Source organism: Nomia melanderi, chromosome 12 (genome assembly GCF_051020985.1).
Source record: "Nomia melanderi isolate GNS246 chromosome 12, iyNomMela1, whole genome shotgun sequence".
Lineage (NCBI taxonomy): Eukaryota > Metazoa > Arthropoda > Insecta > Hymenoptera > Halictidae > Nomia > Nomia melanderi.
Window position 1 is genome coordinate 14,198,647 of NC_135010.1, and position 23,998 is coordinate 14,222,644.

Sequence of the window (23,998 nt, forward strand, 5' to 3'; positions counted from 1 at the left end):
GTTTCGAAGCACGGTTCGATATCGTCGTTAGACACGCATCCAGAGCGGGCAGAATATTTTGCGAGTCGCGAACCGAACGAATGAAACGCGGGAAGCGCGGAAGAGCGTGACGCCTCCATTATTAATCGCGGAAGCGAAAGTCATTAGCCAGGTGGACGCGCCCCGATGACGATGAAAGGTTTTCTGCCGGTGAAACGATGAGCCGTGAGCCGTGCTGGAACGCGATTAAAGCCGTTTCGCGCCGTAGGTGCCGTTCACGGATTCATTGCCGGATCAATTTTAATCACTTCCGCCCGACATCTATACTGGGCCGAGTTACACAATCTAATGCGTTCCCTATTAATTTCAGAGTAGCCATTAGCCCAATACCGCCCCCCGTTTGTCCTCCGCCCCCGGTACGGCGCTCCCCGCGTGCCCCGGACCGTCGATCCATCACTATATCCCGCAATATTGTCAGAATTCAATAAAGCAAACGAGCTGTTGATTCAATGCTCGCGGTCCGCTGTACACGGGAACGCGATTGGATCCACTCGATCAGGATGATCAGACTTCCGAAACGGCGGACGAGCCTCGCGCTCGCGCTCGCTCGCGATACACACCCGAATCGCGTCGGGATGATTAATCGAAAAACAGAGGGCGATGCGCAGAGCCGGCTGAGCCGCAGCGACGACGAGGGGGCGGCGGCCGGGGGACTTGTCTCGGTTAGCGGCGGATGCAATTCCATTCGGCGAGAGAAAAAATTCATAGATCTCGGCAAGTGGAGCGCGCCGCCGAGATTTCTCTCCGCCGATCTAGAAGGCAAACAGAACCGCGCCGGGAACTGCGAGCGGAGGCTATTAAATTACGATGAGAAAGGGAAGACCGCGGAAGGGAAAATGCGGTTCGACGGCGGCCGAATCGAATTCGGTCTTCTTCCGGTCGGCGAGCGTCACGCTGCCGGGAGTCGTCGGACGTTCCACGTGTTCGACTCGTATCGGGTTTGCACCGAGGAAACGAAAACGACGCGTGTAAGTATAATTCAGAATTAACGAGCAATCTCTACGTCGCTCATGTTCGCTTCGCGGATTCGAGATACTTATTCGACCCGATGGAACGCCGGGCGCGATCCGACGCAAAGCGAATCGTTCGCATGCGACGCGAGTCGATACCCGGCTGCCGCTCGCAGCGGGGGATCGTTGAAAAACGGAGCCGGGGACTGCATAAAGTCGAGATCGACCGAAACGCCGGACCTGTATCGCTCGCTGGGGGACGCCGAGGAGGAGAAGAGAGCCCGGCTTCGCAGGAAACACGGCCAAAGACAAAGGGAGGAGTGAAAACGGTAGCCGGAGAGAATAAGAAACGAGACGAAAATCGTGCCGCGCAGCGGATTTCAAAGAGGACGGGGAACAATGGGCCGGCTCCGCCGTGCGGCACCGGATTCTTTCGCGAATTCATTCAACGATGTAACGGCGCGATGAGGAACGACATTTCGCCGATGAATGCGCGCGCGCGCGAAAGAAGAAGGGTGGCAGCCGCGCCGAGTGCTCGGGGAAAGGGATAGCACGCGATTGTACGCTTAAGGACAGCCCGAGCCCGCTCGTCCCTGTTTCGGCTGGCAGTTTTTCCGGAAACGAGCCGGCCCCTTCCGTCTTCTCCGCGGACGTCGTCCCAGTTTCCCCGCGCGGAGAGCCCCCGCCGCGTATCCCTTTCGGCTCGCGGAACCCGCGTACGCGCGCTCGTTTCGGATTGCGGCGTGTAGTTCCGGGTCACGGCGATATATTGTCAACGACGCTCGCGCGCGCATGTGTGCCGGGAACGGCGGACGTCAAAAGAAACGGTAATCTGGAACGCGTTACTTCCGCGTCGCCGGCTCCGTCGACGTCCCGCGCGCGACAGAAAGGAACCGGTCCCCCGATCTCGCGCCCCCGCGAACTCCGCCCGGGCTTTTTGTCCGCGCTCTGTTCGCTTTCACGGGATTAGTTAGCTCCGGTGGCCCGTTACTCTCCTCTGGACAGTTCCGTCGCCGACTGGAACAACCGTCGCTGCTTATTGGATCGCAGGATACCACTGATACGAAACTGACTTGAACACCAAGATTTTAGGCTTGATTCTCACAAATAGCTACGGAAAGATGTCCTGAAGAAGACTGTTCAGTCGAAAGACTTCTTGCACCCCTTTCCCTTCGCTAAGATTACCTTAGAAACTCGTTTCTAATTCGGAAGTCCCGTTCCGGGAACAATCGCCGTCAAAGGCTACTTTTCGCGAGTCTCGGTCGAAAATTATACGCTCCCGCATCCGATCTCCCGCGACGATACCGCCGGAATTGTGAATCGATCTCGCCGGAGCAGAGCAACGGTCCCTTTCAGCCGGCGACGTCCCGCCGCCAGGATAAATTAACACGAGCGCATTATCTTGACGCGGAGGGTTGGGCGAGCGCCTAATGAAAGACAAACAGCTGTCCGCGGTAAGCTCGGCGTGCAGGCGCGCGCTTTGTTTGCGCCCGAAGAAAAAGCTGAAGCCGCTGAGCAACGGCCGCGACGAAATCCTGCGGGCTGTCAGCGAAAGGAACATCCGCGTCCGGCGGCCGGCGGACGTCGGTGGCCGTCGGGCTCTCGAAATTCGGGCGCAGCCGGCGATCCGGCGGAGTCGCGTTATCATGCCCGCATGCTGCGGCCGCGCGCTGCCCCGTGGATTTTCACGGAAAACCGAGCGGCGTCCGCGAACAAAGGAAAGAACGGGGAGGACAGCAGGCGACGCGCGAACAACAGCAGGCGGAGCTGGTAGTCTCGTGACCCGATGCGCGGACTGGTATTAGTGGATCGGTGATATCGGAAACTATAGTATAGTGTTACTATAGTGTAGATAATGAGGAGGTGGATCTTGAGAAATCGAGAGCCAAGAATAAATATATGTATTATAGTGTTACTATAGTGTAGATTATGAAGAGGTGGATTTTGAGTAATCGAGAGCTAGGAATAAATATATATTTTTAATAAAATATGGAAACAACACGGACAACGCATGAAAAGTACAACTCAATGCCATGGTGGCCAACATGACTCTGCTCCCGCAACACACTTACACTCTTTCCCGAAAATCATTCTCTCCCCCACAAGCATTCTTCTCACTCGCACTCATGAACACTCGGATGCATCCCTGGAATGCTGGCCCTGCAATCTTGAGTCCGCAACGTTGCAGGCCACTTTCCCTCGACCGTTTTACAGCCTGTCCTTCACTCACACTCATTCTTACATTCACTCTTCTCAAAAATACCTACGCTAAAAATTCTGGATACTACATTATTTACCACAATTAATCATTCAATGAATCTACTAAACAGGAAAATTTCAATTACTTCGAGATCAATATATTTAAAGATTCTTAGTCGCAAGGGGAGCATCCCCTGTCTCGAGTTTCGTAACCTGCGACACCAATGAATAACCTATGGCACCCCAAACTGCTGCGTCCCGCGGATATTTCATTTTCTCATTCCCGATGAAAGGAAATCACGAATTCCGCCGCTCATCTTTTCCTCGCATCGATGCAGCGAATTGATGCGCAACGCCTACTACAGTAGGATGAGACTTTGCAGGGAATTGTCGCGACTCGCGTGTTTCAACGAACAGAGAAGCATACAGTTTATCAAAATGAAGTGATTAAACAGAAGAATGTATCCTGGCAGACCGCTCGCAATAGATTCTCGCGTGACACTCTCTTAGCTTATCCTGTCTTACCGTCTCCTATCGTACTGCCCTGCCACTCAAGTCGCACGCACTTTCAACAGCCACCCCTCATCATTCTTTCCTTCTCTTCGCGAACACCCCTTCTCACTCGCACCCTGTGCATCTATAGCTAGCGTACTCTTAGTCGCGCGAGCACTTTCAAAATTACTCGATTCTTACGGCCCAAACATTCTTCCTTCGGCCATTCGAGATCATCCTGTCCGCGACCAATTGACCTTTCGAATCCGACTCGTGGTAGGGAATAGAAGGAAGAGATACACTCACTGGGTAACAATAACAAAAATGTGCAGAACACTTTATTTCAATATAACTGACTCGTTAAGGGTTACTCGCTAATTCTCAAAATGTCTCTCTTCTCACTCGCATCTTTCGTCAAAATTCACGCTTTTCTCACGGTCCAGTCGCTCTGTTCGACTCTTCCTCGCATTCTTCCAGCCACTCAAGATTTTCCAAACGCAGTCACACTATTTAGCAAACATCGCGGCGGCGATCAATCGCAGTATAACCTGGTCGCCCGCGCGCACACAGAACATACCATTCATCCCACACTCAGTCACTCATCTGGGAAAAACCCTACAATAGTTTGCGTTGCAACGTGTTTTCTTTCCCCATAATGTCCGCTTAAATGCTCATTCTAAAGTCTCCGCTACGATATCGGAGCTTATTATTGAAAGCAACACCGGAGCAGTAACGTCGAAGTAAAAGAAAAGTCTCTCGTTCGCCGCGCTCGGTCGGCCGTTAAATTGGAAACGCGATAGGAAAGTCGGTTCGATCGCAGCCGGCGAGGAAACAAAGGCGCGGAACCGTGGACGCGACTTGAAACTCGCGGCCGCCTGTCGATACGTCGTGCAAATAAAAATTCATGGCGGACCGGCGCCCGCCGAAAGCGGGAGAAATACGATACACGCCGCGAGCAAACCGAGCGTTTCAGTTTAGGGGAACGACCGCTCGCGGCTCCCTTGGAGGAATAGCGGGGATTACGTCTTCCCGTGCGCTTTAATCTTCCTTTCACGAGCGTTCTCGCGGTGTAAATCGTGGGTTCCCGTGAAAGAGAGAAAGAAAAAAAGGGGCGGCTTAAGATCGGCGGGAGATCGGCGGGTCCGCGATAACGGGGCGCCTGGTGAATTCGAAATTCCGGGGAATCGACGGGAACGTTATCCGGGGTCAGCGATATCGCGGCCTTATTGAATCGTGCTCCGCCGGCGATACGATACGATCGAGTACACGCGGAGGATGTGTGAAAAATAATCTAAACCCGGAATCGTTCGTCGAAGGGGCGGCCGGAGCCGAGGGTGCCGCCGCGCGAACGTTCGCGCGAGTATTGCGCCCCGGTCGTTCGCGAAATTTCATATCTGGCAGCCGCGGCGCGGCTTTTATGGGCCGACGGGCGCTTCTTAGAAACCAAACTGTCCTCGCAAATTCCAGGCCGGTGACGATATTCCGTTCGTAGGCGCACGGGGAGCTTTAACGGTCCGCGGACTATCTCGAATTTAAAGCGGTGTTATTGAACGCGGGCGTTAAAAAATATATACGCCGGGGAATATCGAGCGAGCGGAGACGGAGATCCGATTGGCAGGGCCCGGTCCGCGGAACGAACGGGGAGAAACGCGGGAGTTAAGTGCCCGGAGCGGAAAATTCAAAGGGAAACGATGCGTTTCCGTTGATGGAAAGTTCTTCCGTCGAAAGTCTTAGCCGTTACTCTTTGTAGCGAAAATCCTCTTTGCCCGGATACCCGCTCCGCCGTGGAGAGGAAGGCGAGCCTTAAAAAGGCTCGCGCCGCGCGCTGTCCTGGACGAGCGATGGTCTTATCCGCAAGTTCGACCCGCGAGTTCGCGATACCCGCCCTTCCTGTTAAACTTTAACGAAGGTGACGAACGTACTACGCCCCGCGTATTTCACTTCGCGTGCGCCCACGCTCGGAGGAGACTTCCACTTCCTTCGCCGGGCGATTTCTTTTACGACGCTGCGCACACCGAGGATTGATGCGCTTCAACGAACTCTGCAACCTCTTTTCGCTAATCCTCGGTCCTCTCCGCGTTCGTGGGAAGGAGAGACTGCGAAGATGAACGTTTAACGCGTTGAATGCCGTGGGGGTCACCGGTGACCCCCAAGCAAATCGATTTACTATAATTCACTCGATTAAACGATGTTTATTCGCAAACATTTCTATATTACAAATAATGCTCCGCATTGCGGTGACGTTCAGTTCGATGAACGTGCAATGATAATAATCCAATTCAGTCAAATGATTAAATATTGTATTTTTTCCAGTTTGTGTATTTCGCAACGTGAAATTGCGCGGCATTCAACGTGTTAATGGTCTCTGGTGATTTCTCTTTAAACTCAGTTAAAAGAAACCATCGTCTTTCTAGTTACGTATCAAGTATTGCTAACGAAATACTTCCGAGTGCAAAGGGTTAACCTGACAACCTTAGTTTCTATTTTACTAGCCCTAATAGACACTCTGTAACTCAGAAGAAGCTGCTTCCGCGTCGGGCTACGCGAATTTCAGCGACTCCAAATTGGCTGCGCGCGTCCGCCGGCGGAATCGTCGATTCCTCCACTTGTTCGACAAAGGAGCCGTCGCGGCTGGCGACTCGGTGTCCCGGCGCTAGGAAAACGTCTCATAAAAGTCGAGAAAAACAACGGGCCAGCCGTACGTGCGCCTCGGGGGTGGCCGGTCCACGTTCAACCCCTGTCCATCCCGAACGCCGGCTGCTTTCGCCAGGCCCGCGAGATCTATTCAATTTACCTTTTTCCCCGGCAACGGAGGGGATCCCGCGCCAACAAAGGAAAGAAGCGAGCGAGCGTACGGGTCGGTTCGCGGGATCGGCCTCGCTCGCTCGCGTCGCGAGGCGGGGCACACGCGGAGAACCGTCGGCGGTGCTTAAAGCCCGGAGGGTCCTTTGAAACTTTACAATTTCATTCCTCCGGACGCGAAGCAGCGCGAAGATTCCGCGCCGGCTCTCGCCCGGATTTTTGTCTGACCTCTCCGGTAGCCTGCGGACTTTTTTCGCCGGCTTCTCAAAGGACACCGGCGCGGCGCGACCACGTAACCCGAATCATTTCGCCCGCGCTCCCCTCGATCCCGCCGGAATCGCGTTCCGCGCGCGAAACGTCGGAATGAATTCGCTTACGAGAGCCCCTCGCTCGCGTCGGTCGAACGTACGCGGAGTACAAAGGGAGGGAAGCTCGTTGAAACGGCGAGAACGCGAGCGGAGGTTCCTTTCGGTCCCGCGAGGGGATGCAGTCGATTTTAAACGAAACTCGAGTGTTCGCGGAGCGTGAGCTTTGAACGTATCCGCGGGCGCGGAGGCTTCGCGCTAAACGGTTTGCGTTTCTTTACCGGATCGCCAACGTTGCGAGGAGAAACCGCGTCTCGCGTGCTCACGCGATCGAAACGCGATATTCGGAGAGACAAATCGGAGAGAGAGTTGGACTCTACGCACGCGAACGGACACGTTCGAGCAATTATATCCGAGATAATTACGCGACGTTCGCGGTTGCTTTCGAACGGCGTCGAGGGGAATTAGCGTCGTCCGAAGGCGTCGATTCGAATCTGCTCCAGATACCAGAATTCGTTTCTCCGACGAAAATATCAGTTACCTTTCGATCGAAGTGTAGAGGCGACGATCTTTGAGTCAACACGAGTAGGAAGCATTTCACGGTAACAGTGCAATCTATTTTGTCTCTGATTGTTCATATCCGGTTCCTGTTGCGAACTGTACACAGCGACGCGGTGAATAGCGGTATTAATGTTCCCCAGCCTCGGCGAGCGTCGATTTAAAGGAATAGAAGCGCAAAGATCCGCGATCCGACACGAACGGTCCGTAAACGAGCGACTCTCGGCACGGTAGATCGCTTTCCCGGTTTTCCCGCGCGTAATCGTACACCTCTCGCGACGTCGAACGAGAACCGGTCGCATAATTCAGCCCGGCGGACTCATTTTTTTCCTGTTTCATTCGCCGGGACGCACTCGCGGATCCGAGAGCGTAGCAGATTAAAAGTTTCATCATTTGGGCGGCTTCCGCGCGAGGCCGCCTCGAGTTTTCGCCGCAATTTTCGCGGCGCACTCGAAAAAACGAACGACTCGTGTTTCATAGCCGAAACGCGAGAGCACGTCGCCGCGCCGGGGAAAGAAACCGAGTTCCTGTTAGCCTTAATTAGTGCCGCGCCGGCGCTCGCACGCCCGCGCGCTCCTGTCCGCGGCCGTGTCCGGTCGGCCCGAATAACCGTGTAATATATTTTTAATCCGATTCGTGCGTCGCCGAACGGTCGCGCGTCGAAATCACGCGACAAAGAACGGGAAACTCGATTCGGGCCCGCTCGGAATTCCCACTCGAACGCGAAATAATAGAGATTACTATGTTAAATCCGCGTAACAACGAGGGAATCGCGCGGCAGCGGCGGCGGCGGCGGCGGCGGCGTCGCGCGTGTGGCGATCCGGAGTTAAACGCGGAAAAAAAGGTCCGGTTGAAATACGCGAGGGCTTTCAAAAAGCTGGCATCGATGTCCAAAACAAAGCGCCACGAGAAAAAAAAGCATGGCCGCCGGGGCCGCGGGGCCGAGGGGGGAGGAAACGAAAAAAGCTCCGTGCAAAACCGTAAACACGTCGAGAACTGACGTATCAACGGGGAAAATCGCGCGGGACGCGAAACAACTGGTCCGGCCGCCGCTATCTAAACGCACCCGCGAGACACCGATTGATGTTACATCGACAGAGATAACGGTTGTCCAAACAATACAGCCGCGCGTCAAAAGCGGTCCGCGTTAAAACTGTTTATTGTAGCCGGCCGCTTTTGCACGGTGCGCGACGCGCGCCTCGCTAATGAGACAATCTCGTCGCCCTGGGAATTCGCGCACCCCGGCTCGAGGTGGCGGGTCGTTTAGCTTCGCCACCCTTCCCTCGAAAACGCCGGGGTAGATCCGCGAGACTAGCGGAGAACGAGAATCTATAAAGATCTACGCGCCTCTCGTATCTGGGTCGCGAGCGGAGCCGCGCGTCGGCGAAATTTTTTTTCCTCCCTTCTCGTATCGCGAAAGCACTTCCTCGCTTTTGAATCCCACTCGTGGAAGCGTACCAGAGGGTAGAAGGTATACGGGTGTCTCCGGAGAAGATTCTCTTTCACCTTCCGATCGCGAATAGACGGCGACCCAGATCGTTGATACAGAACATCGCGGCAGGAAACGTTTGGTAATTCCAAAAATCGCTCGGGCGTATTCCGCGCCGCGGTGCACAGCTCCGCGAACGATATTGGAATCGGAAAGCTGCTCTTACCGGATTTCCACGTGCCAACTGGCCAATCGACGATCGTCCCCGTTCGGTACGAATGTTCCATGCTGGTTCGAGTGTTGACACGAACTACCGAGCATTTGATAAGATTGATATGTGATTCGTATAAGAATTTGCACTCGAAAGTTTTTCTCTTGATGTATTCTATACTTTCTAATTAGATGTAGACAACATTCTTTGAAATGAATTTAACAAGAAATACATAAATTAGGTACCAAAATTACTTTCTTTCAATATTTCACGTATTGATGCAGTATACAAAGGTTAATGGTAAATACCAAAGTTTATAATTCTGCTGTATCAAATCATCAGGCAACTGGGTGTCGCCTCTCGAGTGCAAAGGGTGAATATTCAATGGTTCAAAGGTACCAATAAGAAACGAAACCTAAACCAGTCGTTTTTCCTGGAACTGTAGCTCCAGTGTTAAGTACGTTTCAACGACCAACGATGTTTCCTTAGATTACGTATTTAAACTAAGACGAAGTTCCGCCGAAATTTCGCTCGAATTCGGACGCGCGAAGTGGACGCGTCGCCGAATCGATGCGGCTGCGATTCGAACTCGATTCTCGAGCTCGTTTAAACTTCCGCTCTCCTTCGGCGTCGTTGTTAACCCTTGTTTCGCCCGCGCGCGCGAACTTTCGCATCCCGCGAGATTGCTGCGAGAGAACGCGTTCCCGGCGCCGTGGAAAAAGAAGAAGCCGGTGTTCCCGGCGGAAACGAGATCAAAGTTTCGCGATTCGACGGCCGCCGTCGAAAAACAACGGCGCAGCGATGCCGGGTCTTCAATTAAGTCGGTATCCGCGTTCGTGTAATTCCGGGGGCGGGCGCGGTTTTCTCGGCTCGGCGAGCGAAAGAACAAACTCGCCGATTAGGGACGGCTGCTAATATCCCCGGGTCAATCGCGCGAAATAATCGCGGAAGAAACGAGAGACGCGAGCTCGAAGAGGTTGGCCGGGGACGCGCGGCGCCGCGGACTAAATAGGAATCGGCGGATAGCTAAAGCCGGCGGCGGCATTCGGGGGGAAAAATGAAAATCTCGATACGTTTCCGCTCGAGACGACGGCTCTCTCTCATTATCCCCTTTCTCTCTCGTTTCTCCGATAGGACGGGAAAAAGAACAGCGGCTCCCGCCGCGAAAATGTCTTCAGCTCGTTAGGGACTTAACGAGAAGAAACGCGCGCGGCGGATAGGGGCGAGGGAACGGGGGGCGGCGGAGGCGAAAAACCGAGGAGGGACGGGAGCGGAGGAGAAAGCTGGAGGATAAAGCCGAGCGTACGAGCTGCTCGAGAGCTTTTCGAAGTTGGAACTGCGCTCGGTAATACCGGCCCGACCGGAATGGTCGAGTGCTAATCCGACTGTAATAATGGTGTACGCGCTCGCGAGCTCATCGCGCGACCGGCAACGCGCCTCATCGCGTCCCGCTATTGCTCCGCCGGGCGGACCGGCGCGTCCTATCCTAGTCGCTTTCAAACTCGTTATACGATTTTTAATACATCGCGGCGCGAGCATGTCCGTTGCTTCGAGATCTCATCGTTCCCAGCTCGGACCGCCGGACATCCGCGGAAACGCGACCCGCCCGACGGACACGGGGCGAACGTTCGTGCCCGACGCTCGGGAAATTTCCGCGATTAGCCTGTTCCAGGCTCTCCGGCGTTGTTTGCCGAGGGAAACGGGAAAAGTTCGACGAGCGGGCGGCCGACGGAACGGGAGCCGTTTAAAAATCTATCAGTCTCATTGAGCGCGCCGCAATTAGCGGGAGTTTCCGGCCGCCAGCCGACGCTCGGCCGAGCGATACGACAGCGCGGAAGACTCGGGGCGCAACGTTAGAATGTTTCCCGCGGTGGGTGCGCATCGCGGAATGATTAATCGATGTTTACGGCGCAGCCGGTACAAGATAGTAACCCGGTTCATAATGCATTACAGCTTGAACACCGGCAAACGACAGTGAGGGATTGCGGTCTCGCATGGAACAATGCGTTCGCGGCGAAATTCGCGCGCGTTCGCCGTTGAGAATCGCAGCGACGGTACACGGGAAACGGAGCTCGTTCGTCTCCGTTTTCCGAGCAACCGCCGACGGTCCGATTCGATCTTCGACGTTCGAGAGGAGGAACTTCGAGGGGGACGAAAGGTGTACCAGAGAAGAAGACCCTCCGGTTCAAGCTGTTCGTAAATCCAGCGGTGTCCCGCGTTCGCGGCCGTTTCCTTCTTAGCAGCCGCTCGCGATTTGCATACCAAAGACTAATCCCGGCGCGAGAGCCGCGATTGAAATGAAAATGCACGGTCTCGCTCCGGACACCGCACAACGCGGCTCGCGCACGCGCGAGTGCACCACTTTCTTGCGAACAAAGCTCGAACCGCCGCGCGATTTATGCACGGAAAGAACACGCGGCGAACGCCGGCGAGGGCCGGCGAGCGGAGGGGACACGCGAAGGGCGTGGGCGAGAATTATGCGCATAAAGTTTTTCGAACGACCGGCTGACGATTATTTTTCTCTGGTTTGTTGCAGCGACGGCGGCGTGGCCGAGGCAGGAGCAGCCGTGCCCGATCGCGGGCGACTTTTGCATGAACGGCGGTACCTGCCTGTTTTTCGAGACCGTCGGTGAACCAGCATGCAGGTGAGATATCGGCCATTCACCTTTCTTCGACCCTTGTCCACCCTTCACCCGTCCCTGCCTCTCATCTCTGTCGAGTACGCGTTTTCTATTTCCTAATTTTAACAGCGAAACCCGTACGTCGCACGCCGACTTGATTGTAACTTAAGCCGTAATTGAATAACGTCGACGTGAACCTCAAAGTGAGAAACTAAAAGCAGTTTAACTAATAGCCCTCTTAACCCCTTGTCCTACAACAACGAGTGAGACTCGTGAAGATTTTCAACATGATTCGACAAATCTACATATTACTCGGTTCATTCGAATTCAAAGTATGCATTATTCCTCTGTAATCAGTTAATATACTTAAAAGAAGATATAGGCATAACATATGCTTAGAGTATCTCTTTCTAAGAAATTATTAACGACAAAGTAAGAGGTCAAAGCGATTTCGCGACAATCTCCAGCATCGAACGACTAGTCAACCGAGGTCCATCGCGTACCGGCGCCGATGAATCGCGATTGATACGAACACGGTTGGAAATGCTGGGACCGCTATCGAATCTCTCCATCTCTCCGACCCCTGGAACGGTGATACGAGCCAGCCGAAATCGAGTTTGCCCTCTTTATACCTTCTTTCTGGCCGACGCATCGTCCGCGGGCGAGATTGGAAGAGGTTAGCACAGGTTTCGCCGGACGCCCGTTGCCGATTCCCGTTGCCGATCCCCGGCGAGCGGAGAACGACGGCTCCGCTGACCTCTCGACTACTTATTCCCGGCGCTTCTCCGTTCCGCTCGCATCTCCGCTCTCGGTCGCCCCTCTATTAGAGCGCGCGCGGCTACGCTCTGCTTCTCTTATATTCTATTCCCTGTGGCTTCCCTCGTGCCGTCGTTTTATGCTCTTTATTTAACGAACTATCCCCCTCTGTCGGCCGCCCCTCGGGAGAACAGAGATGAACCGCGCCCCTCTCGCCCGCCTCCGTGTCCCTCTCGCTCGCGGCCGGCGGACTCGCGCTAATCAAACTGTTTGTCCGCGCCGGGAATTAAATCAGCCGTCCGCCGTCAGCAGTTTCGGTTATTTACTGCTCACGTCGCATATTCCGATCGTCTTTCCTCGAATCCTCGGCATCATGGCCGGACGGACGGACGGACTCACCCCCGAATTCTCCGGCTGCGGATACCTTTCTTCGGGCAGAACGATACGACGGTCGATCGAACGAGCCGGCGCCGTTGCACGCGCGTCGGTCAAGAACTCGCTTCCGTCTCCCCTTCTCTTCCCCCGTAGGAGGGAAATTGCCGGCCGATGGAACGCCTCCGTTTCCCTTGGCCCGCCGAATTTCATAAAAAATTCCTCTCGCCTGGCGAATGGATTTTTTACGCTCCGCACGCGCGTTTTACGCTCCCCCGCGGAATTCGCAGCAGCCGGCTATCGCGCCGAAATCCTGCCGTGGCCCGTTTGTAGATCGGTTTTACAGCTCTTTTCGAAAATTAAATTTCTTCGAGCACCGGCGCGCGCCCGGCCGATTCGCACGGTATCGAACCTCGTCATCGGTTTAATTGAAAAACTTTCCGTCTCGCGATCATCGGCCGCCCGCCGTCGCGGAATTAGCCGAACGATGAACCGTCAGACGACGGAACCTCGCGTTTCCCGTTATATACGGAGTGCTACCTGTCACGCGACGGACGATTTTTTCACCCACTTGCAGCCGAATATCGAGATATTCGTCTCAGCTGATATTTCGTATTACGGTAGAAATACCGGCTTTGAACTCGCGTCGGTGCCCTTTACAATATTGTCGAGATTTCAGCCGATCGAGAGGTTCAACGTTGCACATATTTATTAATGAATCTCAAATACGATTTTAGTAAGTTTACGACCTAAGCAAGACTCCATGACCTTTCCCTCCTTTCTGCTGCTTGAAAAATGTGTTCCTATTGGTGAAGCCAAAGGTGATCTCGATTTGCCATGGAAATAACCAGTTTTAGAAAAGTTTTTTACTCGCGTCTATCGTACAGTCCACAGCCTTCCACTCTTGTAACCGTTTATTTTTTTTTTGTCAAATGGCAGCCAGTGATTGAAAAATCGTGCGTCGCGTTAGACGTGACATCCTGTATAGCGTCCGAATATACGGACACACATACATATATATATATTTTATGGTATCTCGTCTGGGATCGGGTCAGGTCAGGTCGGCCCCATGTCCCCTGAGTTAAAAATCACGAAGGACCGCGGGAGAAAAGTTCGCCAATATCAAAGCAAACACACTCGTCGGCGCGGCAGGAGGGGGGGGGGGGGGGGGGCAACGTTACCGTCGAAATTTGCAAACACTCGACTCGTTAATTTCGACGAAACGAGAGGAGCGAGACTCGTCGCGCTGCGCTCCCTGTACGCGCGCACTCGGCATTATTTCATCGACGGGACGAACTTTCCATCGTTTCCGCGCGGTCGACGGGGAAAAAACGGGGGCGGGGGGGAAACGCCGACAAAGCGAGCCTCGCCGGCGCGCTTTGACATTAATTAGCCACTCGTTAAATAAATTTGAAACTCGTCGGGGACGAGTCGGGACGATCGACTGCTAAAGATGACCGCCGGGGAAAGGGTGGCCGCCGAGCAAAGGGACTCGTGAGCAAAGGGAAGCGCGTCGCGCGCGCCCTGCCACAGGTTGACGAGGGTTTATTGGCTTTATCGAGGAATCGGGTCGTCCCCGGAGGAACAAGGGTTGCGAGGAAAAAACGAGGTACAAGGGTTCGCAGAGAAAAGGAGGAAAAAGCCCGGGAGAGGATGGACAATCGACAAGCGAGAGCTCGTCGCGCATCGGCGGGCCGCGCGCGTTCCGCCAACCCTTCCGAGGCACGGTTACAAACGACCCGAACGTTGAATTCGGAAGAAGCCGTGCCCGACGGCGAGGAGATTTTTAAAGGATATTCCGCGCGGATCGGCTTAAACAGCAAAACGACACCGCGGCTCTCAGAAAGCGAATCTCCTCCCCTAACCGGCCGCGAACCATTTCTTTCCGTTGTTCGCGATAAATCACGACGCGTATCTGCCGGGAGCCCCGATTTATGGATTTCCAGTGGCTCGTCCTTAGGCGGAATAAATTCCCGCTGCGATCGCGATCCCGATAAACTGGCTGTAACCCCGCGTGAAATCGGAAAGAAATAGTGGAGCGGCTGACAGCGGCAGCGGCACGCGTTCCTCGGCGAAAAAACCGGAGGATCTCGCGTCGATCGGGGATCGTGGCACGGCAAAAGGAACACGGGGCGAAGGTCGACGACCCAGTTTAAGGGGGTCGGGAGACGAAATTCCAGGGCGTAGATCCGACAGGAATCGGTGTCGCGACGCGAATCGAGCATCCAGTTTATCGCAGCTGGGTCCCATTGCGGCTGTGTGTCCTCTCTCTCTCCTCCTCTTCCTCTCCTATTTCTCTCTCCACATCTCCCTCGCCATCCCTTCCAATCACCGACGAACCCTTTTGCATCCAGCCTTGCGGCGCTTCACCGAAATACTCCCGGTGAATGCAAAGCTTTCGCAGGGCACTCGCTTCGCCTCGCCTCGCCACGTCCCGCTCGCTGTACCGATCGTAAATCTCGTCGCTCGAGACACTTCATCCCGCTCCCTCGTCGATCCATTCAATTCCCGACTCCACCTGTGCAACCTGTGATTCCAGCACGAACTATTTGCCACGGGAAAGTCAGATATTACGACGAGGAGCGACCGGAATCGCGGCCTTCCTCCCGCGGAACCGCGAATCGTTTCACACCGATTCTTTCTCTCGCTCGTGGAAAGTGGTCGCTGACACGGATAAGAGGCCGAACGTTCGAGATCGCGAATCGCTGGATCGTTTAGAGTCTCGATTGTCCACACGCCGAAAAGAATCTCCACCGAATTTCACGTCTCGAGACCGACCGCGAGCCTCATTCGCTGAACCTTCGACCTCCTGATTTCGATTCGTTCCACATTTGAAGCGCGCGTCGCGTCGCGTCGCGTCGCCGGCCATCGACTCGTTGCGGAAGAATTCATCGGTCGTTGCGCGGAGTGTTGGCCATGCAATCTCGAATTCCTTTCGCGGTCCGGCCAGTTGGCGCGTAATTGAGAGATAAACGGGCGCAACAGAGCTTCGTGACGGGAGAAATATGTGACACCCGGGCGTGGCGGCTGCGAGTCGCGCGTACCTACCACCGTTATCATCGGTGCGCATCGGCGGAATATTTGAAACGCGAATCTCCGCGTTCCTCCGGAAATATGGACGCGCCCGGGGAAAACGCCGGTGACGATGCTCCGCCGGCGGAGAGACGCGAGTGCGTTCGATGAAGAGTACGATGGTAATTCGGCCAGGCGGACGGAGGCTGACGCTCGACGGTGACGCGACGTCCGTTCCTGAATAACGCGTGTGAAAAAATGGAATATTTTAAAGCGGAACGAGGAACGGCACTGCGATCGGAGGAGCGACCGCGAAGAACGCGCGGAACGAAGACGAGAATAGTAATAAATTTGTCGATGGAAGTCCTTCGATACGGAAGAGATAACAAACGTTCAGCCGGCGATAACGCGGCGGAAACAGATGCAACGGGAGTAACAGAACCGGGACAAAGGGAAGAGAGTAACGCGGAGTACAGTGGGAAAAAAAGAGGAAGGCGAAGAAGACAGAGAAAGTGTGGAAAAGAAAAGGAATGAACTTCACCCCGTAACGTTCCCTCGCTTCTCTCGTTCCCGTGACCTCTCGAGCCCCGGTTTTTCTTTTCTTCCCTTCTTCGCGCGGTTCCCGCATAACCCTGGCCCATATACGCGGAACGCGCGTCGCTCACGCACAAAAGCCCGCACACAAAGCGGCCGATATGCAGTTGCCGGAGGGCGCGGCCGTGTCGGCGCGCGAGAACTCGCGGGGCGAGATCCACTCCTCCGGGCGACGGATGCGCGAGGCCGACCCTTTCAGGCGCTCGTTATTTTAACAGGAAGCGCGAGGCTTCCGTATGAAAATGTCGGCGCCCGTATCTTTGACACGCTTCGCGGCTGGATTAACCGCGAAAAGATTATTCGAGCCGTGCGCGCGGAGCCGTTTCCGCGCGGAACACGCGTCGACGCTCCGGGAGCGATACATCGGGACGATCGAGGGGATCCCGTGTTGTCGACGTTTTCCGGAATTCCTCTTCCTCCCACTGATCGCGGTCGCTGTCGGCGTTGCCTCGCGAGCGTTCGGCTTCACTCGACCCGACAACGCGGATATCCCGCGACGCGCTCGCGTCGCCCAGCGCGACGTTGTCACGGGGGAAAGTCATTCTCGAATCTGCGCGAAACGATAAAGAGATTTCACCGGGGAAGAATGAAACCACCGCGGAAAAGCGACTGTCGCGGACACCTTAATGAAACTCGAACTTCCGCTCAGCGACCGTCCGCGTAAATAAAAGCTATACATTTAAATTGAAGTTTTCGTTTGAATTTCATGCGGGCGTTAAATTAAAACCGATGGAAATTCAGTAGGTCCCGGGAGCCGACGGGCGGCCGCCGTTCCGTTCCCTTTGCGGCGAATTTTGTTCGCGCCGCGCCGCGCCGCGAGCATGCTGAAAAGGTTCGGTTAATAAAGACGATGGAAATTACGGCGACATTCTAAAAGGAAAATAACCGGCTCGCGAAGATTGCGTTGACGCGGCAAAGAAGAGGTGCCCCGGACAAACGCGGTGTCAAAATTCCCTCGAGCGCTCTTTAATTTCCCGAGCGCGGCGACGCGTCAAAGAAATCGTTGCGCGCCCGCGCCGTTTATTCGCGGCGGTGCCGCGATTCTTTGGCCGGCGTTGCGACCCTCTGTCCAACGCTCGGGATCGATGGAAAATTTCGAACGGCGCGCTCGCGTTACAACTATCCGCGCGGTTCCAATTACCGGGAAACGCGGCGTTCTCCTCTCTCTGTAAAATCTATAACGCGCGGGCTAATGAAAAAAAAGACTGAGAACGATTAAAACGGGTCTGTCCGTTCGCGCGAAGCCGGCCCGATCGAGGCCGGCGCGAGAACAAATAATCCGCCAGCTTCGCGCGCAATTAACGCTCGATCCGCGTTCACGAAAGAGCAACCGATTCCTTCCGACCTCCGCGGGCAGTTCGCGCTCCCGGCATGCGACCCGCGCCCGTTCCCAGCGACCGCGGCGCGTTCGAGTTTTTCAGCGTGTAATTAAAGCATTAGACCGAGAACGACAATTATAGCGCCTGCCGACGGGGGTGTTCCGCTTCTTCCCGGCGGGTATGCAACACCGGAATGCCCTCGGTGCGCCGCGATCACCTAAAGCAACGAAAATACGAGCGGCGCGACAGCAATTTTCCTCCGCTCGCTCGGGAACCGCTAGCTTATTGTCTATTCGGGTGCACTCAGTGCCGACTAAATTCAAGGTGTCGGCCGCAGACGGTTTACAGCCCGTGGAACGATCAAGCGGCGCATTCCCGCCGCGTTACAGGATCCCGCGCTCACGGGGGAACCGCGGAACGCGTCCGCCTCGGCCGATGGGACATGGTTTTAACGTGCGGACGCCCTCCGCCTCGGCGCTGCAGGAAACGTCTTTTATTATAATCCGGCCGTCGCCTGGAAGCGTCCCTGGGAACCGGTCCGACGATAGGGCGCCGCGCCGCCTCTTTCAGCTCCCTATTTACAATGCGACGCTCTCCGGCGTAATTTGACGGGGAAAGCGGCCGGCGAACCGATGAACTCGTTACCGAATCGACTCGCCTCTCGCCCGACAAACACAGTCGAATCTTGGTCGAGTGGAATCGCGACGGAAGGCGGGAGATCTTTGTGAGCTGGCGGAAACTCTGGGAAATTACGAGCAGAAATTAAGCGGCTTCCCGGCGCCCGACCTGCAATGAACCGGGGTTTCTGGACATCTGTACATAATGGTGGTAGTGGACTGAAAAAGACGATGCTGGATTTGTGCAGGCTTTAGGTTTTTCACGCGACATGTAGCGTCACCATGGTAGGAGTCTGCTGCACAATCACGAATTTCCCTTGAAAAGATACGCGTTAACGCCGCAACGTAGTCGGGAAAAATGCGGGACAGATCAGAGCGAAACAGAATACATAGAGAATACATATTGATGCTATTTTTCAAGAACCAATTGCTTCCACTGTTCTCCCTTCCCAATTTAGCAGATCGTCTTTTGTTCAAATCTTTTAAGCAGATGCTTCTGTTAGTTTGAAACTGTCTTTTGCTGCTGTCCTTGTTTCTCTTCGTCGAGTTGTCGAGGCTAGTGAAGCGATCGGTATTCAGATGAAAACAAATCGTAATATGAATCGCGAATTTCTCGCGAATTTCTCGATTTTTATTCGAAACATTCACGCGCGCGGTACACGCGACGTCCAGGGAGTTCCTTGTTAAACGGTAAAGCTCGATGACGCAACGGACGGCGAAGCTCGCGCGCGTGAATGCGTCGGGTAAACAGGCCCGACGTGAACCCCGTGATCGCGGCGAGCAATTATCCCGGCGTTCAGTCGTTAAAATAATGTTTTTTCCCGTTATTGGCAATGCCGAACGCCATTTTCTCCCTTTGACGATGGGCGAATTAAAAATAATAACGTCGGCCGAACGATAACAACGCGCGCCGGCCTGTCGAGCGCGCGACGGCGCTCGCAAACAACGTACGCGTGTACGCGATAATTATGAAAATTTCATATCCGTACGGGGGCTCGCGAAACGCGTTTGAACATCCCGGCGCCATGATTTCGCGGCTATCGCGGTTCGTATCGGGACGTATAAATATTATTCTCGTGACAGGGTTCTGCGGGAAGTTCCGCGGCCGCGCGAGCCGCCCCCCGCCGCGGCCCAGTTGGAAACGCACCCGCGGCTTGTCTGGAAATCGAGCTTTCGTGCCCCGGCGGGCATAAATTTCTCTTACGTGCCAGGTATAAAAAGTATTACGGCACCGGGGAAACCGGGTTTATCGTCGCGGGAACAACGGCTACGGAAATTCTGATTTAGTTCGGCGGAACGGCTTCCCAGCGCGAGGAATCCGTCCGCGCGCGACGCTCCCCCGGCCGATTCGGCGGGCGACTTTTAATTGGCTTCGGGTCAGCCGGAATAAACCTCTCCTTCGAGGAAAAACCTCCGACGAGACGGTGTGCCCTCTTCTTTTCCCCGGCTGTCGTAATTAGAAATACCAGTTTTCGCTGTCGCTTTTTGCCCCTTTTATCGAAGCCAACGCGATAGGACCGACCGGTCGGGATCGGGCGACGCTTGACCGCGCAGGGACGCGTTTCTTTGTGCCCGTTTGAGGACGAACCTCGTTAAACGTGAATCGAGTCTCTCGTGAAAACTTAAACGGCCGGCGGTTGGGACTCCGGGGTACTCCGTGCAACCTAATAATTCATCCAGAGGGTGGTTGCTCGTCGTGTATCTCCGGGGTCGGAGTAGCGATGGTCCCATCGTCGTTTCTCTCTCTCCCCCTCGTCTATCCCCCTTCCCGTTTACTTCTGTTCTCGAGCAATTTCTCCTTGTAAAGATCAGACGCCGAAAACGTTGTCCGAGTCGGCGGGCGAAACGAATTTAGACGTCTGAGAATTCCTGAGAGATCCCCGCTGCATTCGCAGGCTCTCTCGCGATTAATGTATCGAGGGATGCGCTCAATTTCCCAAAGTGAAACTAGCTCAGAGTCTGCGTTTCGCTTTCGTTTAGCCGCATAGACGTCGGAGCGTGTAGCTAACATTAAGCGATATGGAAACCTATCGATGGAAGCTTCAATCTCCTAATAGATCCGTTTCGCGCAGAAGCTCGCAGAAAATTCGAGCGTATCGCGGTCGTAAGACTCTCCGCTCGCGCTGTGGGACACGGTCGTCCGAAAGAAGGCTTACGGTCGGACAATTAATCCACGGAAACCACCGGCGCGTCGATCCCGGCGCTCTTACGCTCCGTTAGGCCGCTAAGCCACCGAAAATCCAGCGGGTCCGGCCGCCCCTCTGCGCGCTGTATTATTCAAAGGGCGCCGCCCTACTCTCTGATAATGATTTATATAGACGGGGCCGACCGGCGCAAATACGGGAACGAACATTAGCGACGGCCGAGCCCGTCCCCGTGTTCCTTTCAAAGGACTCGCGGATTATCACCGCGATTCTTAACGAGCTTACGCAACACCTTTACGTCGTCGAAACTCGGAGGAAAACCGGACAGCCGTCCATACGCCCGGCGCGATATTGGATTTCCCGTCCGGTCTTCCCTTTGTGACGCCGGCGAGAATACGTGAGCGCGAACGAACGAACGAACGAGCGCGCGCGTGCGGCTCGCTCGCTCGCTCGCGAATTCAGCGGACGTCGCCGTGCCGTGCCGTTCGAAATTCCGTTAATCGCCGACCGTTCAATGGGACGAGATTAATAAAACCAGTGTCCGCGCGAGTGTCCAAATTGCGGAGGTCCGTTTACCACCCCCGAGTATCCGAACAACACGCGAACTCGTGACATATAATTAAACTATCATCTCCATATTCATGCCGAGCAAAGCAAACTTCCACCACTCATCCATATACATTGCTAAACAGTTGTCGGTCACCTATTTGCATTTAGGTTACAGTCTTCATTAACTGAGCCTGGATGTGATGGTGGCGACTGTGGCGACGGTGGTAGTCGCCGGTGGTGGCTGGGTGCTGTTGCCGCTGCTCGCCCATTAAAACGCAGAAATTTTTATGATTCTCCGTTACCCGGCTCTCTCGCACGCGCGATGTCGTTGACTTTTAAAAAATTCACCGGAATCACGCCAACCTCCCTCCTCTCCCTACACCCTCTCCGCGGTATCGACGTTCCACGCGTCTATCGTTCCGCAGGATTCTACTTGCGAACCCGTCCACCGCTTTCGCCGTTTCTGTCGGAAAAGAACAACCGCCGGACGAAGGTTCTCCTGGCGATCGCGTCGATCGATTCGAGCAACCGACTCCTCGTCGTCGTCGTTCGGAACGGCCGTTTAACCCATGGAATCGAGGGGCGAAAGTTCGATCGCGATACGAGAAGCGCGGCGAGAAAGCCAAAGAAACGCGAACGTGACGGAAAGAGTGGCGTCTCGGTAAGCCACTCGATGTTCTTCTAACCGGATCCACTTAGTCGATCCTCGCCAGGGTCGGAGGGGATTCCCGGCGACATCGTGGAAAATTCCGACGCGTGTCGGCGACACTCTCCCGCCCGGCATCGGCTTTGCGGAAACTCCCGGCTATGGAAAATCGCTCGCTCCACCCCCCGGCCGGCGACTCTCTCCTCGTCCTCGCTCGTCCTCGGGGGAGGAGGGCGAGGCGGCAGCCGTCGCGGAACGTGCAACCAATACGATAACGCGTTTTGACACATAAAACTCCGGCAAATCGGTGCTCGCCCGTTTCCACGGCGAACGGGCGACGAAAATATACGTCGGGACGGGCGAGGGACGCGGCGGGCACGGGGGCCGGCGAGGGACGACGAAGGGGAGTTACGCCCCTGTCTGAACGTGTCTCCGCGCGAAGACAAAATAGAGCCCCGTCTCTCCTCTCCTCGGCCCGCCGGTGTGCCTCCTCCCGCCTCCCTGCGCGTTTCTGCTTTCGCGCGAAATCTTTCTCTCGCCGGTGCTTTTTCCGGACGCGCGAGCACGCTAGACGAGACAGTGCCGTTCACGGTGTCAAAACTACGCCGAAGGATTTGCCGCTCCCGTGAAAATACACGAATAAAGTGTGTCTCCTCTTCCTCGAGACTCCGCCCGCGAGCTCTCTCCGTCCCGCTCGCGTTCCCTCCTCCCCCGCGTTCGGCCTTGTTTTATTTCGATCGAATAACGACGACGTCTCCTCGTGCTCGAAAGATTCGATTCGGAATATTCTCAGCGTGTCGAACCAGCCACGCGTCTTCGAAGCTCTCGGATCGCGGCTCCGCGTAAACTCCGCGTTAAACGATCGCGGCGATCTCCAAAGAGGAGACGTGGAAAAAACGCGTCGATCGGAGCGAGGTGTCGGCGGATCGCGTTACGTCCCTGCGAGTCTTCGCGAGGACAAAATAAAACTCGGCCTCTCTCTGCCCCCTGTTCGCCGGCGGCCGCGCGGAAGCTCGGATCAAGCCTTTTTTCTCGCGACGCGGCAGCGCGGCAGACAAGACGGTACCGTGGCCCGCGGCTAGCCAAAACATTCGAGTCTTGAGCGCGAGCCAAAAATCTCATTCGGCCCGCCAAAAAGATACACCTGGCCCACGCCAGGTCGCGACGGAGCCGGGAAAACGACTCCGTTCCTCCCGCCTCGTCTCTTCGACTCCTTCCATCGTCGGGTCGGACGAGCGAGACGCCCCGATCGCGTTTCTCCAACGAGGCGTCCGTAATTATCGAAATGCGAGTGTCGCGCGAGATCGATCGTGCCCCTGTAAAACGAAAAACGAGGGAAACGCGCGCTCGGGGGCGGAGGGGGAGGCTCGACGAGCGAGCCCCCGGCGAGCTCCATTATTCGGTCGGTAATATTTACTCGCCAGCTTTCATCGGGTCTCGCGCGGTCTCTTCGCTCCGCGAACTTTTATTAATACCGGCCGGAGTATCGCGGGCGCGACATCGCCGCTGATGCGCCGATGTCGCCGGCTGAATTTTAATAAAATCAAAGGTCCTGCCTCCGAGCAGACGCGTGAGAACGCCCATTCAGCCTTTGTGCCGCGTATTTTCCGCCGTGCTCCGTCGCGGGGAAATTTCCTCCGTAGACGCCGCTCGATAATCACCGGGCATCGTTACTTCGATGAATGTTCCGCCCCGCTCGGATGGGGCTCGATGTTTGCCTTTAATTATCGTTATCGCGTCTCCGCCGTATTTGTTTCGCGGCCTGCTCGAAACTTCGCCGGGACGAGCGTCTCGGGAAGCCTCTGGAAAATCGGATGCGCGCGTTGGAAACGTCCAGAGCGGCTTCCGTCGGTCTTTGTTCGGCGCCGGGAACACCGTCGCTGGCCGAACGTTACTAATCCGACGGATTATCGTCGAACGATCGCTTTCTTCGCGCTTGATTTATGCTGGCGTGCACGCCGCTGGAGGTAAATTTACACCTGGCGTGAGTTTAAAAGCGACTTCGCCGCAACGCTGTCCCTCCGGCTGGGTTACAACCGCTTTCTATACTCCGGCTCCCTTTCACCCTGTTTTCCAGCTATTTACAAATTCGAATGTGCGGACAGGGCAACGGTGGAACGATTCGCAGCCGATTCGTCGGGATTACAGCTTTAAACAATGGAGCCAGTGCCTGTCGATAATAAACATCGATAGTTTCACTGACAAAGAATCCGCGCGCGCGAGCTGCGCTCGTTAATTGGCCGCCGAATCTTCTCTCGAATCGGGAATTTCGATATGAAACGAACGCTATCGCGCTTCCGCTTTATTCCATCACAGAATGAACGCGGTGTCTCGTCCGCGCAGACACCGGTGAATCCCGAATACCGCCGGCGGGTTATAAATC

The 23,998-nt window shown here is 55.2% G+C and overlaps 1 protein-coding gene across 3 annotated transcripts in view; it reads left to right on the plus strand.

Moving 5' to 3' along the window:
* vn (membrane-bound neuregulin protein vein) overlaps positions 1 to 23,998 on the plus strand; it is a 211,194-nt gene that overhangs the window by 157,456 nt on the left and 29,740 nt on the right. For all 3 annotated transcript variants that reach the window (XM_076372471.1, XM_076372472.1, XM_076372470.1), the window contains one exon: positions 11,522 to 11,630. In XM_076372471.1, the coding sequence (XP_076228586.1) occupies positions 11,522 to 11,630 (109 nt within the window). The remainder of the gene's footprint in view (positions 1 to 11,521; positions 11,631 to 23,998) is intronic.